This window comes from Tachyglossus aculeatus, chromosome 12 (genome assembly GCF_015852505.1).
Source record: "Tachyglossus aculeatus isolate mTacAcu1 chromosome 12, mTacAcu1.pri, whole genome shotgun sequence".
Classification (NCBI taxonomy): Eukaryota; Metazoa; Chordata; class Mammalia; order Monotremata; family Tachyglossidae; genus Tachyglossus; species Tachyglossus aculeatus.
The window spans coordinates 27,305,874-27,322,265 of record NC_052077.1 but is presented as its reverse complement, the minus strand read 5'-3'; the positions used below and the strand labels follow the sequence as shown (position 1 = coordinate 27,322,265).

At 41.5% G+C, this 16,392-nt stretch overlaps 1 protein-coding gene across 7 annotated transcripts in view; it reads right to left on the bottom strand.

Moving 5' to 3' along the window:
- Positions 1–16,392, bottom strand: part of RAPGEF2 (Rap guanine nucleotide exchange factor 2) — a 244,368-nt gene that overhangs the window by 121,448 nt on the left and 106,528 nt on the right. For all 7 annotated transcript variants that reach the window (XM_038754925.1, XM_038754928.1, XM_038754929.1 and 4 more), the window contains exon 4: positions 11,449–11,532. In XM_038754925.1, the coding sequence (XP_038610853.1) occupies positions 11,449–11,532 (84 nt within the window). The remainder of the gene's footprint in view (positions 1–11,448; positions 11,533–16,392) is intronic.

The window sequence follows — 16,392 nt, the reverse complement described above, 5'->3', positions numbered from 1 at the left end:
AACGGAAAGGGCGGGTCTTGGCGATGTTGTGGAGGTGAGACCGGCAGGTTTAGGTGACGGATTGGATGTGTGGGGTGAATGAGAGAGCGGAGTCCAGGATGACACCAAGGTTGGGGGCTTGTGAGACAGGAAGGATGGTAGTGCCGTATACAATGATGGGAAAGTCAGGGAAAGGACAGGGTTTGGGAGGGAAGATAAGGAGCTCAGTCTTAGACTTGTTGAGTTTTAATTTCATATCGGAAAATGGTATTTAAATCCAACACTTTGTTTGACCGATCAATTCCAAAAGCTTCTTATGCTATAGCTTTAGGAGAACGTATTTCAACACTGCCAAAGGGAACGGACCATTATAAACTAAAATTATTTCACCGGTCACTGAAGCTTCATTAATAGCTTTGTCACATACTGCAAAATACTAAACAAAATCAAAACCAAACTATAATGATTAAAAATGTATATGAGCTTTTTCTAAAATTGCAAGGCACATTTCTTTAAGTTACTTCTCAGTCTCTCAAATTCTATTACTTTTTTATAAAATAAAATTGACAAATGTCATAAAGGTTGACTACCTTTCATTTACTTCTGAAAGAATATTTGTAACAAGTTAATCTGCTAAGGCACAAGGAAATTCAAGTAATGCTTAACAAATGCCATTATTATTATTATTATTATTATTATTATTATTATTATTGCCAGGCTGTTACATGCTGCAACTTATTGTACAGAAGAGAGAAAGGAGAATTAGTCTGAGACTTTTAAAGCAAGCAGTGCATTATAGTCAACTCCAGAACATTATGAAACCAGGACTTCCATGGTAAATGATTAAGCATTCATTTATATACAGAATCAGAAATTTAAATTCACCTGTCTGTAGTCTTCAGGACCTTAGATCATCTTTCATATCACTTGACCTAACCTGCTATACAAAAGATCCTACTTCTTTTGGGGTTATTTCAGAAGTTTGCTTATTTTTAAAAACTACTCTTCTCAAATCAGTATTCAGAGACCTTGTAAAGCCTGTATTTATACATACAAAACAGCCGGAAAGTAGTAGTTATGGCAACAAAATTCCCAACTTGATCTAGCAATTCAACTACTGTCTCTGGGGTACAGTTTGCTCTTTGTGTCAGGTATCTCTCTACACACTACAGTTTAGAGGTTTAGAACTCGACAAAGAATAAAAAAGCCCACAGAGCTAAATCTCTTGCATTTTTGAACAGAGTGTCCACTTTGAAACAAACACCAGAGAGCATTTACATACAAAAAGAAATGCATGTGGTCAGCATTTGCAATATGAGGCATTCTTCTTTGGTTATATTTCAATAAGCAGCCTAGCTCTTTCCCCACTTCAAGTTAGCATTAAGCATTAAGAAAAAATAATAAAAATCAAACCTATAGTGCCAAATTTAGTGATACTAAATTTAATACAATCAAATGCTAATACTTACATATCTAGGACACAATTTTCAACTGCATGCCCTCAAATGTGTTTGAGTTTTTTTGTTTTTGTTTCTTTAATAATGGTATTTTTCAAGTTCTTACTATGTGCCAGGTATTATGCTAACCGCTGGGGTAGATACAAGATCATTCATTCATTCATTCAATCGTATTTATTGAGCGCTTACTGTGTGCAGAGCACTGTACTAAGTGCTTGGGAAGTACTAAGTTGGCAACATATAGAGACGGTCCCTACCCAACAATGGGCTCACATTCTAGGAGGGGGAGACAGACAACAAAACAAAGCATATTAACAAAATAAAATAAATAGAATAGTAAATATGTACAAGTGAAATAGAGTAATAAATCTGTATAAACATATATACAGGTGCTGTGGGGAGGGGAAGGAGGTAGGGCAGGAGGGGGAGAGGAAGGAGGGGGCTCAGTCTGGGAAGGCTTCCTGGAGGAGGTGAGCTCTCAGTAGGGCTTTGAAGGGAGGAAGAGAGCTAGATTGGCAGATGTGCGGAGGGAGGGCATTCCAGGCCAGGGGGAGGACGTGGGCCGGGGGTCGACGGCGGGACAGGCGAGAACGAGGCACAGTGAGAAGGTCAGCAGCAGAGGAGCGGAGGGTGCGGGCTGGGCTATAGAAGGAAAGAAGGGGGATGAGGTAGGAGGGGGCGAGGTGATGGACAGCCTTGAAGCCAAGAGTGAGGAGTTTTTGCCTGATGCGTAGGTTGACTGGTAGCCACTGGAGATTTTTGAGGAGGGGAGTAACATGCCCAGAGCGTTTCTGCACAGAGATGATCCAGGCAGCAGCGTGAAGTATAGGCTGAAGTGGGTAGAGATAGGAGGATGGGAGATCAGAGAGGAGGCTGATGCAGTAATCCAGTCGGGATAGGATGAGAGATTGAACCAGCAGGGTAGCGGTTTGGATGGAGAGGAAAGGGCGGATCTTGGCGATGTTGCGGAGGTGAGACCGGCAGGTTTTGGTGACGGATTGGATGTGAGGGGTGAATGAGACAGCAGAGTCGAAGATGACACCAAGGTCGCGGGCTTGTGAGACAGGAAGGATGGTAGTGCCATCTACAGTGACCGGAAAGTCAGGAAGAGGTTAGGGTTTGGGAGCGAAGATAAGGAGTTTAGTCTTGGACATACTGAGTTTTAGATGGCGGGCAGACATCCAGATGGAGATGTCCTGAAGGCTGGAGGAGACACGAGCCTGAAGGGAGGGAGAGAGAGCAGGGGCAGAGATGTAGATTTGGGTGTCATCAGTGTAGAGATGACAGTTGAAGCTGTGGCAGCGAATGAGTTCACCAAGGGAGTGAGTGCAGATAGAGAACCAAAGGGGACCAAGAACTGACCCTTGAGGAAGCCCTACAGTAAGGGGATGGGAGGGGGAGGAGGAGCCCGCAAAGGAGACTGAGAATGAACGGCCGGAGAGGTAAGAGGAGAACCAGGAGAGGACGGAGTCTGTGAAGCCAATGTTGGATACTGTGTTGAGGAGAAGGGGGTGGTCCACAGTGTCGAAGGCAGCTGAGAGGTCGAGAAGGATTAGGATAGAGTAGGATAAACACTGGGCATGTCCCTCATAGGGCTCCCAGTCTTAATCCCCATTTTACAGATGATGTAACTGAGGCACAGAGAAGTGGTTGGCCCAAGGTCACATAGCAGATAGGTGGCTAGAACTGAGGTCCTGCTAACTCCCAGGCTGATGCTCTATCCACTTGGCCACACTGCTTCCCACTTAGTTACTTAGTCTTTGTGACTCACTCTAACATACTATATGGCGAAGAGATCACTTAGACTTAAAACAAATGGAAGTGAAAGCAAGACCAAAGGGGATCAGGAACCTCTATGGGCAAACAGAGAATAATAACAATGATGGCATTTGTTAAGCGCTTACTATGTGCAAAGCACTGTTCTAAGCACTGTGGGAGATACAAGGTGATCAGATTGTCCCACGTGGGGCTCACAGTCTTAATCCCCATTTTACAGATGAGGTAACTGAGGCACAGAGAAGTTAAGTGACTTGCCCAAAGTCACACAGCTGCCAAGTGGCAGGGCCGGGATTTGAACCCCTGACCTCTGACTTCCAAGCCCGTGCTCTTTCCATTGAGCCACGCTGCTTCTAAGGTGCCTAAGAGTCATGTAGGGAATTTGTGAAAGCCTGTAGGTCCCACTGGAACCAAACCCTTGGCGTCTGAAGAGGTAGGTATAAAAATCAAATGCCGATTACTGTGCCAGGTTGGGGGGAGTGGAGAGAGTATTTCAGAATGGAAGTGCCCACTGCGTAGCCCGAGGTGGCCAACCACATTCCACAGACCATTGAAGCAGCGTGGCTCAGTGGAAAAGAGCACGGGCTTTAGAGTCAGAGGTCATGGGCTCAAATCCCAGCTCCGCCAATTGTCAGCTGTGTGACTTTGGGCAAGTCACTTAACTTCTCTGGGCCTCAGTTAACTCATCTGTAAAATGGGGATTAAGACTATGAGCCCCCCGTGGGACAACCTGATCACGTTGTAACCTCCCCAGCGCTTAGAACAGTGCTTTGCACATAGTAAGCGCTTAATAAATGCCATTATTATCATTATTATTATTAGCAGGCCTTATGGATGATAGTTCTATGAGCGCAATAATCTGTGGACAGCATGCAGGACAAGATAATACTTCCAGGCTCTTCTGGTTGGCATGGAGTTCTACAATGTAGTGGCACCATGACATCATTACAGCAAGAATCACACTTGAATGGCATCAAGACAAGAGAGACAAAGCCTGAGTCAGTTTTGGAATCAAACTTCTGACCCATGCAGGGACCTATGGTGATTACTTAGAGTGCAGAAAATCACTAGCAAGAGATTGCATTTGGAAAAAAAAAGAGAGTTATACAATGTTATAAATATCTTAGCAGGCAAGTAGGCAGGAGAAAACTCCAAAACAAATGTCTGGTGAGGAATAGGAAAGGAATATAGTGGCTTTCCCCATCTTTAATGTAATCAATAGTACTTTTTTTAAAATGGTATTTGTTAAGTGCTTACTATGTATTAAGCACAGTAGTAAGTGCTGGGGTAGATACAAGGTAATTGGATTAGACACAGTCCCTGTTCCACAAAGGGCTCCCAGTCAATCTCCATTTTTCTGATGAAGCAACTGAGGCACAGAGAAGTTAAGTGACTTTCCCAAGGTTACCCAGCATGTGGCCAAAGAATGGAGTTTGGGGATAGGGGAAAGGAAAGAATGGAAAAGGAAAAGGGGAGAGAAAAAATGTGGGAAAAAGAAAGGAGACAGGTGAGGGAAACAGGGAGAGGAGGGGAAAAAAATTGATCATTTATTGAGTGCCTACTGTATGCAGAGTACTGTACTACACGCTTGGGAGAGCACAATATAACAGAGTTGGTATATGCGTTCCTAGCCTACAGCAAGTATACAGTCTAGAGGGACTGTACAGAGATAAGTTCAGGAAAGGAGGAAGGGAAACAACTTTTTTTCAGTAACCAGTCCAGGGACTTAGCTAGGTTTTTTTAAAAAAATTAATAGACAGTTGTGAGATGCTTGGATAGTTGTTGCATTCTGATGTTTCCTGAATGTATGTTTATACACTTTCTGCTATAATGCGGTAGCTGTGTTCTTGAAGAATCTTGTGCAATGGGAGAATCTGCTATAGTGACCATTATTCAAAGATAGCACCATTTACTAGAAATTCTCACAGTCATGTTTCCCACCTGCAGAATGAAGAATGCTTTATTCACTGCCACCTCTGGTTCTTTTATTACTAAATACTGTAGAGCTGAAAACTCAAAACAAAATATTGTACAGCAAGGCCAAGGCAGAGCCTTGAGACACACCACATACACACAACTATTTCTTCCTATACCAAATATGCTTGCGTCAACTTATTGATCACGTTATATCCAGAGCTGCCTCGTATTGTGGGCTAAGTACTCACTAATATTTGGGCTTCTAATTGATTATATCCAAGCTGAGTAATGAAAATATGCCAAAAGTATGTGTAAAAGACATAAAACCTTAATTATTCATTGACCAAAAAATCAGCTACATGTTACATTCAGGCTATTTATTTTACAGAGATCAGCAATTCTTATTCTTTTGAGATTTCACATTATTACCAAAAGGCCAGAGATAGTTTATGAAGTTTCAGGCTTCAACAAACTCTTTTCTATTACTGAAGATAGCCTATATGGCTAAATTACTGTAAGCGGTATATAAAATTAACTTATTTTTTCCATTTTACCTTCTGTTTCCTAGGCCTTAGGAGAGTCTTAGAGTTATCACTATGAAATAGGGTAACCATTTTTTTATTAAAATACACTTAGTTCTGACATAATGGATATTTTTACTTTAAGTTATTGGCTAGGATATTGTTAAGGATTTAGGGAATATGCATCCCACTGCATGAGTTTGGACACAGGATGCTGAAATTCTGCTTCTCTAGCCACAGTACCCTAATGATCTTTGTGTATGTCTTTACGTTGTATTTTATTTTATTTTTCCTTATGTATCTGTTGGCAGTCCCCCTTCCTCTTTTTTTTTTTTTAATTTTATATAGGGATCATGTCTTTCCCACCCACCGATTCTACCCCAGAATTTAGTACAGTGGTCTGCCAGCAGTTCACACTTGATAAACACTATTACTTCTACTAAGATCACTACTGTGGTATTGGAAAAAATAGCTTTTGTGTATGCGCACAGCCCTGGAATGGATAAGTATGATCATACCAGTATTTAGAACAGGACAAACCTGTGTTAACAGATAACTGACTAACTTCCACTGATTTTAACGTCAATCAAACCGTAAATAATTTCAACCTCAAAACCGATTAGTTCAATGCCTCGTTTCCACATATCTTCATTATGGTTGCCAGCTCTGATTTGAAGAGTGTCTAGGAATAGCACCACAGCATTCCTTCTAAGTAACTGGCATATCTGGCTCTAATAAACACGAAGAACTAACTTTAGGAGGGACGCAGTCGAATTTGTGTCAAGAGATGAACTACATGTTTCTTTTATTTTTCTGCCAATGCCCCTTATACCCTGGTCTTCTCTGTCAAAATGGTCAAATATCCACAAGGAACCATAATAAGAATACAAAAACCATTTCATGAGAAAAAAGAATCTAAAACCAACCCAAGGAGTGTGTATTTGTCCACAACTTTCTGTGTCTCTTGAAAAGATCATTCTCCTAATGATCAAATTTGGTTTACATGCTCTGGTTCAACTATAGTACTAAATCTAATGGTTTGCACAGCTAATTTATCTGCAGGAAAGGTGTCACTCCTTCACACCCAATGGTATTTGTTTACACTATTGGTAAAAATCAACTGACCAGTAATTAGTAGCCCTCTTATGAAGCATCTCTAAAACAAACGTGTAAAAATGTCAGCTGGATCCACCATTAGATAAAGATGCCATTTCACTCAATGTTCTCTGGCTTGATGGTGGTAGGCAACAAGACCCAGCTGAAAGAGAGCAAGACTTGGCGCCTCAGTCTCCTCATGTGAGAAAGCAGCGTGGCTCAGTGGAAAGAGCACAGGCTTTGGAGTCAGAGGTCAGGGGTTCAAATCCCGGCTCCACCAATTGTCAGCTGTGTGACTTTGGGCAAGCCACTTCACTTCTCTGGGCTTCCGTTACCTCATCTGCAAAATGGGGATTAAGACTGTGAGGCCCCCCGTGGAACAACCTCATCACCTTATAACCTCCCCAGTGCTTAGAACAGTGCTTTGCACATAGTAAGCGCTTAATAAATGTGATTATTATTATTATGTGGAAAATGAGGACAAAATTATGTTCTCCTTCCCTCTTAGACCATGAGCCCCTTACAGAACAGAGGCTGAGTATGATCTGATTATCTTATATCTACCCCAGTGCTTAGTACAGTACTTGGCATAGAGTAAGCACCTAATAAATACTCTCACCTATCTTTGACTTATCTCTTTATTAGTTTTCCTTAATGTCTCTCTGTCACTCATTGATGTATTTGCTAATTACACCTACAATTACCTGCTTGTCAACTGTGATTTTTTTTCCCCACAAATCACAGTTGTGATTTGTAGAAGGGTAGGAGGGTTAAATTATTCAACTCTGTCTCCGTCAGAATTACTACAAACAATCTACCTTCTTAAAATCTTCACAAACTATTCTCCTTAGTTCAGAAAGAAAAAGAGTGACATCAGGGTTTCAGGAGTGAGCAACTAGCCTAGTATAAGCCCAAAATATGAAAATAACAAGTGATGTGGTGTCAAGGGTGCAGTGTAAGCAATAAGTAAAACTGTCATTCTTCCTTCCAGGGGCTGACATGTTTTTTTCCCCAATGAAAATCTCAGTGCTTCTGTTCAAGTTTATAATAATTACAACGACCTTTACCCTGAAGGAAATTAATCCAAATACAGATGACATTTATCTAGGTGACAATTTTAAGGCTGCAGCTTCCACAGTCAATAGCAGGGCTCAGAGCACAATGAAATAAAACACACGGAATTATGTCATGTAGCACAAATATCAAAAACAATTAAGACTTTAATTTTCTCAGTCTTAGCTGACGCAAAGTAGATTTCATTTACCTGCGGAGCCTAAACCTTTCACTCTCCCTGCACATCCAGAATTAAATGTGAGAGAGGAGAAAGGTGGAGGAAGGGAAAAAGAAATACACACGCACACACCCAGAGGCATGAGGAACATAACCACAGCTCTGCACAATGACTCGCATTATCCTTCACAATATCTACATTTATACTCCAGACTTACATACAGCGTGCTTACAAATGGTAGCCTTCTTTTGGTATAAATACAAGTGGTCAACTAGGACTATCTTTCAAAAGAATCCAAAGTCTGAGTCATAATGCATGAGGGTGCAGTTTCTCTCCAAATGTTATAGGAAAGCACCTTTAATTAGAATGCTAAGTGCAGAAGTCTGTAAAAAAGTTATTTTCACCAAATTGTTCAGACATCCCAAAGTAAACCTGGCTTTTCTTCTAAAGAAGTCTGAAGGCTGAACCACAAATGATGAGGTTCAGCTTCAATGCTAAGTTAATGATAGCCCTAATGCTTAAGCATGGTATCACTGCCTAGTGGATACAGCCCAGGCCTGGGAGCCAAAGGACATGTGTTCTAATCCCAATTACACCACTTGCCTGCTGGGTGACCTTGGGCAAGTCATTTCACTTCTATGTGCCTCCGTTTCCTCAACTGCAAAATGGGGATTTAATACTAGCTCTCCCTCCGACTTGACTGTGAGCCCCATGTACGACAGGGACTACACGCAGCCTGATTAACTTGTATCTACCCCAGGGCTTAGAACAGTGCCTGACACATAGGAAGTACTTAGCAAATATCATTTAAAAATAAATAAATAGATAAATGATTTGAAATACTCTCCAAATATTTCAGTGTTCAGGATCCTCATTTTGGGGGATTCTAGCTTTTCAAGTGGTGCTCAGTACAGTCACTGGTAACATTGATGGAACTATTCTACAAGTTGGATTTGGCACCTGTGACAAAATGTGGTCTAAAGAATTTACAAAAGTAATTGTCTTCATCAGGTGACACGGGCTTTGCAATAATTAAAAATGTGGCTGCCCTGACGACTTCAATGAAATCCTAACATGACTCATGGTGCGTTTAATAGGTCCAGTCTGTTTCAACCTGTCCTATATAGCTCTCCCATTCTTCCACTTGTCTGCTGTGTGACGTTGGGCAACACATTTGACTTCTCTGTGCCTCAGTTACCTCACCTGTAAAATGGGGATTAAGACTGTGAGTCCCACGTGGGGCAACCTGATAAACTTGTATCTATCCCAGCGCTTGGAACAGTGCTTGGCACATAGTAAGCGCTTAACAAATACCAACATTATTATCCCTTCTAGACTGTAAGCCCCCTTCTAGACTGTGAGCCCGCTGTTGGGTAGGGATCAATTCTATATGCTGCCAACTTGTACTTCCCAAGTGCTTAGTACAGTGCTCTGCACACAGTAAGCACTCAATAAATACGACTGAATGAATGAATGAAGTACACTTAGCCATGCATCAAGGAACATGGAAGCTGGTCTCTGAACTGACTCTTTGATAATCCAGGAAATTCTTCCAAGTCAACTACCTATGAGCATTATCAAAGTCCTAGAATAAGCCAAAAACAGGCCCTTTTATTGCAGGTGACTGTTCAAGAAGCACACACAAAAACATTCCTAAATGAAAAAAGTGGTATAGGTTCATAATTAGCCTCAAAGCAATCATATGTACCAACCTACACTTAGAAAGCCCAACTGAAGATGTCCAGCAGATGTAAATACTATCACCAATTTCTGCTACTTCAGCATGTTGCCCAACATTACAACTAATCAAGAAAAGCGTGTTTAATACAAAAATATTTGTTAATGAAAGAAACCCTCCACTAAAAGGGTCAAAAAAAATGAAGAAAAAAATATTAGGCCGCTTTCTTCAAAGCAGTATTTTGGTCAATGTCCACACAAAGCACAATCATTGGGGATATTTGATTTACTTTTATTTTTATGTGAGTCTGAATAAGCAAATTCCTAAACAGGTGCAATGGAAACTGAGTTCATTCATTCAACCATATTTATTGAGCGCTTACTGTGTGCAGAGCACTGTACTAAGCGCTTGGAAAGTACAATTCGGCAACAGAGACAGTCCCTGCCCAACAAAGGGCTAACAGTCTAGAGTTGCTCTACAAAATTACAGCCTGCTTTACTTTAATTTCTATTACAAAATAATTTCTCCCCCAGAAAACTGACTACATTCTTACAAATCAAGCATTATAAATTCTAGTCAAAATGCAGCAAAGGATAAAACAAAGTCCAAAATTATTTCTCTCTCATCCCAAAATAACTGAGGAAAATTCATGGATAAATCATTAGCATGCAACTTCAGGTTATACGGAAGGGATTTCCTTCTTTGTCAGCGAATATGAATAATATTTCTAAGCTATCACCTCAAAATGAGACATTTATGGTCTTTCTTTAGAAATGTCACCAGATGCAACATCAAGTAGCAACCTATAAATAGTGCCAACTTGTCGTTTAGCCTAAAACTCCATTATCTCCTTCACCCTGACAAAATAGGATTTGGAAACATTTGACATTCAAAGGGAAAGGGTAAAAGGCTTTCAAAAAAACGATAAAATGCAAACTGCCCCACATGTCCGTCAAACATGACTTGATTTGGTCTTTCCTCTCCCTTAGGAAGTAATTCTAATTTGAATATTCTAATTTCTTTTCACAGCCTGCACAAACACAGATGTCAGCGTTACTTTTAAAGAAGAGAAAATGATAGCTTCAATGTTAAATAAAAAATGTAAAATGATTTAGCAAACTTACTTACTCACCTTCCCTCTTTACTCACTTCCACCTTCCTTCACACCCTCTCTCCACCCCATCTTATCTTTTCAGCCAGTATACTCATCTGGAACAGGGGACCATATCTTTGAGCAGAGCTAGGCTGGGAAACTATGATGAGTCAATAGCCAGGACAGGCAAAGAGCTGTCTGCCCAATCGATCCTACCAGAGACATCCTAAAAGCCGGTTTGGCATCGTATCTCATTCGGGCATCAGCCCTACCAGAGGCCTTTCTAATCAAGTTAAATCTTAATGTGCTGTGATGGGAAAATGAACTTTCAATGGGAATTAAAATATGCGCAAATCAGGCTTCATTTGCACTATGTGTTGATGCTGTAACACTCGGATTGGTACTACTGTACGATATGGGTTTTTGAAACCTGAGGAGGGCAGCTATTACTGCACTCTTACTGTCTCTCCCTCGATCTCATAGGAGAAATGAGGGCTCAGTCAGGGAAGGCCTCCTGGAGGAAATGTGATTTGAATAAGGCTTTGAAGGTGGGGGGAGTGGTGGTCTGTCACATATGACAGAGGAGGGAGTTCCATGCCAGAGGGAGGATGTGGGCAAAAGGGTCATCCTGGCATTGTTTACACCATGGCTCTCACTTGTAACAGTCCTATGATGTAAGTCAATTTAAAGAATACACATACCTGCTCCTTGGAAGAAACATGGACTCCTTTATGAACACTGAACCAGAAAGAAGGATATACCAACAGGTACCAATGTCATCAGGGCTGAAAGGAAAGAAAGTAAAGGCCATTAGATACAGATCTTACAATAAACAAAAGTAAAAGCAAGCCAAACTAACACTAACAAGACTGCTTCTCCTATAGCACTAATGCAGACAAAGTTTCCTCTGATTCAGTCCCAGACTAAAGTGCCCCATTGACTGAACAGGAGGGGCAGGAGCAAGGGGTAACCCCCAGACTCTCATTCATTCATTCAATCGTATTTATTGAGAACTTACTGTGTGCAGAGCACTTGTACTTAGCGCTTGGGAAGTACACGTCGGCAACATACAGAGACGGTCCCTACCCAGCAACTCTCATCCTCTCCTCCCCTTGCCCATCTTTGCTGGCAGCGTCTTTTCTATGAATAGCTTCTTTATGAAGCGGTCACAAGTTGCACTGAGTCATCATACCGTGTCATGTAGGATGCTACAGGAGGATGCCATAAACTGAATGGCTCTACTTAAGGGTTTCAATTGGCTTAGTTTTTCTCCACAAAACGATTCCTGACCCTGACTGAGAGGGTTTTAATCCAATGCCCACAGTCTGAAAAACACCCTGAAGCAAGCTATTGAGCTTATGGAGGTAAGGACTCTAATAAATAACCAACCCAACCCAGAGTCATCCCAATCAGAAATGCCCCAACACAGAACGGACTTCTCTAGGAGCCTGTGGGCTCCATAAGCCACCCAGTGTTGACCTAAATAAAATATCATGATGCTTCTTGTCTCACAATGCCTATGGGAAACAGTGTTGCCTAGTGGAAAGAGCACATCTCTGGGATTATCTTGTATCTATCTCCACACTTTAGTGCAGTGCTTGGCACTTAGTAAATGCTTAACAAATACCATGACTATCACTTCTACTGATTTTGGTTACAACTACATTGGAAAATGAAGATGTTTCTATATATAAATTATTACAGATATATAAAATACCAAATTCAATAGCAAAATGTCATATAATGATTGTAGAATTCAAAGAATATGATCTTTTTAAAGTTAAAATAATTGCTATGAAATGATCGACATTTCCCGCTATCCTAGCCTTGCAGCATGGACTATCGCTTGATCACCAAGATACTTTCTTAACCAATATTCAACACTGCTCACAACTCAGATCCACTTTAACAGTCCCAAATTTTTTATGGTATTTGTTAAGAACTTATTATGCACCAAGCACTGTTCTAAGCACTGGGGTAGACACAAGAAAAGAAAATGAGTTTGGACACAGTCTCTGTTCCACATTGAGAAGCAGTGTGGCTCAGTGGAAAGAGCCCGGGCTTTGGAGTCAGAGGCCATGGGTTCAAATCCCGGCTCCACCAATTGTCAGCTGTGTGACTTTGGCAAGTCATTTAACTTCTCTGGGCCTCAGTTCCCTCATCTGTAAAATGGGGATTGCGACTGTGAGCCCCCCGTGGGACAACCTGATCACCTTGTTACCTCCTCAGCACTTAGAACAGTGCTTTGCACATAGTAAGCGCTTAATAAATGCTATTATTATTATGTGGACTCACAGTCCAAGTAGAAGGGAACAGGATTTAATTCCCATTTTGCAAATGAGGAAAATGAAGTTAAGTGACTTGCTCAAGATTACATGGGAGGCAAGTGGAAGATCTGGGATTAGAACCCAAGGTCCTCTGGCTCTCAAGCCCATGCTCTTTCTACAAGGCCATGCTCCTACCCAGATGCTCTTTAACTCTACAGTAAACAAATTCAATTCAGGTCACACTAAAATGTTTTCAATTTTTGACATGAACAAATAAAAGACATCAAAAGAATGCACTTCTAACATTAAGATGAATCATTTTATTACCACTTCCACAATTTTTTGAGCTTTTCTTTGCAACCAACACTCAATTAGAGTTCAAACTTAAGCCCACTAAACTTCCATAATAAAAGGCGACAACACTATTATTAAATACTGTGCTTGACTGTGTAAGTAGGATATGTACTGCCAAGTTCATGACTACTTTAAAAAAAGTTTAACTGACAGCAAATGACAGAGCTATCAAAATGAACCCAAATGAAAGTAAGCCAGAGGAAAAATGGCATAAGAGAAAACAGGAATTATACATCAACTACTACACCAGTCCTTGATCCTAAATTGGGTGTTCTGACATGACTGTTCTTTTTTTTCCAGTGAGGGTAATCATGTGAAACAAACCATCATCAAAAGCATTTACTGAGGAGGTGCTTGGGAACATAGATTCCTGCCACAGAGAAGCTTACAATTATGAACATTTATTACAGTACAAGCCTACTGAAGTGCTAGAACATACCACTGAGCAAAGATTTCACCTTAGACTGGACATAGGCATGGAGAGACAATTACTGTAAAAATCACACGTCAAGGGAAAAATTAGGCTTCCAACGTCTTGGAAACCTCCCTGTCAAATACAGCCTTCTTTGAATATGAAGTCAGCCATATGAACATAGCACCCTAACTTGAGAGTCTTGTTCTTGACAAAATCTGTGTGAAAGAGAATCCACATTACAGTACCAATGCCTGGACCGCTACTGTATTTTCACAAACAATTTATTCTGCCGTCACCACCACGTTCTCTTCAGACAGAAGTGGGTAACAGAAAAATTTTCCCTAATTCCCCAACATTCAAATGAGTTTACAACTCAGAATTATTCTGACACTGGTCATAAGAAAGACTGAGTACTAACTGATAACCAGCAAGACAGACAGAATCAAAGTCCCGGGAAACCTTACCTAGCACTGTGACCCCAGATATTTATCCCATTTTGTTCAAGCCAGATTTTAGGCCTTACCCAGGGGAATTCTCTGGGAAAAGGATTGGTCTGAAGAATCTCAGAGAGATGTCTCTATATGTTGTCAACTTGTGCCTCCCAAGTGCTTAGTACAGTGCTCTGCACACAGTAAGCGCTCAATAAATACGACTGAAATGAATGAATGAATTTAGGTCAGTTCATCAGCCTCATCATCAATAGCTGTCCATATGCAGGGTACTATGCTAGGCATCCCCAGTCATCCACGAGGCTGACTTGAGTTCCGTATTTAACCAGAGGCTCAAGTACACTTGCTTATCCCTAAATGACGCATAACCGATTCTTTGGATCCAGAGCAGGTTGGATCCCTATTCCACCACCCACAAAACCCATCCTGGTATAAACCTGCTAAGGTGGGCAAGATGACAAGATAGGGTTACAGAAGGGAAGAGGAGCAGCAAGAGTTAGCGGAAAGAACCTGGGACTGGGAGCCGGAGCATTTGGGTACCAATCCTGGCTCTACCAGTTGGCTGTTGAATGATCTTGCGCATGTCACTACCCTGAGCCACAGTTCCTCATCTGTAAAATCAAGATTCAATACCCAGTCTCCCTCCTACTTAGACTGTGAGCCCCAAGTGGGACAGGCACTGCGTGTCTGACTTGATTGCTTTGCATTTGCCTCCCATATTTAAAAAGTGCTAAGGGGTAAGCACTTAACAAATATCACTATTATTAGTATAATGATTCACATAGCTGAGTCAGGTCAGGCTTTGATGCTTATGGGATCTCTGCTGTCTATACTACCCCTCTCTATCTGACTTAAACCTGGGCGTGGGCCAGAGGCAAGCAAATACACTTACGCCTCCTGAATTACTGTGACTGCAAACCAAGACCAACCCACAAAGACATATTACACATGCACAGTACATTTGTCTCCATTTCCACCTACCCAAATTCCTGCCAGTTGCAGAGGTCAACCAACTCCCCCTCAATCCAGACTTTCTTTTTTTCCTCCTAAGTCATTCGGTCTCTTCACACAAGCATGCAGAGGGTACACAGATAAAACATAACCTACAGCTTCTAAAGTCAGAAGACAGCTTGACTGCTTTCTGAACGCAGGAGATAAAACGAGATGAGAAACAAAGCCTACTGCCCTGAATATACAGAGTACTGTCCTTTTGTTTTTGAAGATAACGTTATTGACAGTGGGAAAACTACACATGCATCAGGGTTTAAACTGAAAAGAAGGATTAAGAACCACATTTGCTTCCACAATGTGCTCCCAAAAGACAAAGGCTTGCTGTCCTGGTTAGTATGTTTCCCCATCCCAGCCCCTTTATCTGTTTTGCAGGTTGTCTCTTGGAATCTTCAAAGTCTTTTTGCTCAAGAACAACTCTTCTCCCAGGCTTGTCTGTCAGCTGCAGAACTCTCCCAACGATCCACTGCTCTGAGCTTCATTATATTTAAAAATCTATTTTTCCTTTCTTTCCTTACTTGTATATGCACGCTTCATCATAAAGCAGCTGCCTAATATCAGGCTGGCATCCACTTTGGACTCATGTCTTGCCCAAGGAAGATGTGTTCCCGAACACACTGCCTCAATGCTGGTGAATCGGCTGTTCTGCAAGACCTTGTAATTGGTTACCTCGTCCTGCTGCTTAAGAAGCTTAATGGATCTTTTTTAGTAGGTTCGTGTCTCCTCTCCACATAGGTTAGAGATTTCCATGGTTTTACTGACCATCAACTTGGTATGAAACTTGAAACATTGAGAAACTCTGTCCTCAATCTGGCCTTCACTGTTTATGCATTTGGGGATGACCAGGAAACACTGCAAATTCAGCTAGATGCAAACCTAATCAGAAGTGCGAGATGCTAGTCATCGAGTTCCGTGCTTTTGCGGCACATTCCCAGGAAGACATGCAGATGACTATGAGTCAGTTGCAGATTTGGCACCGAACCATGGACTGACAGTAAAGTTATGTACTAGCCTGTGCCCACAAAAAGCTTCACACAAGCCAAGATATTGATCAGTGTGGCTTAGGGGATACAGCACAGGTATGGGAGTCATTAGGACCTGGATTCTAATCCCCACTCCACCACATGGCTACTGTGTGACCTTCAGCAAGTC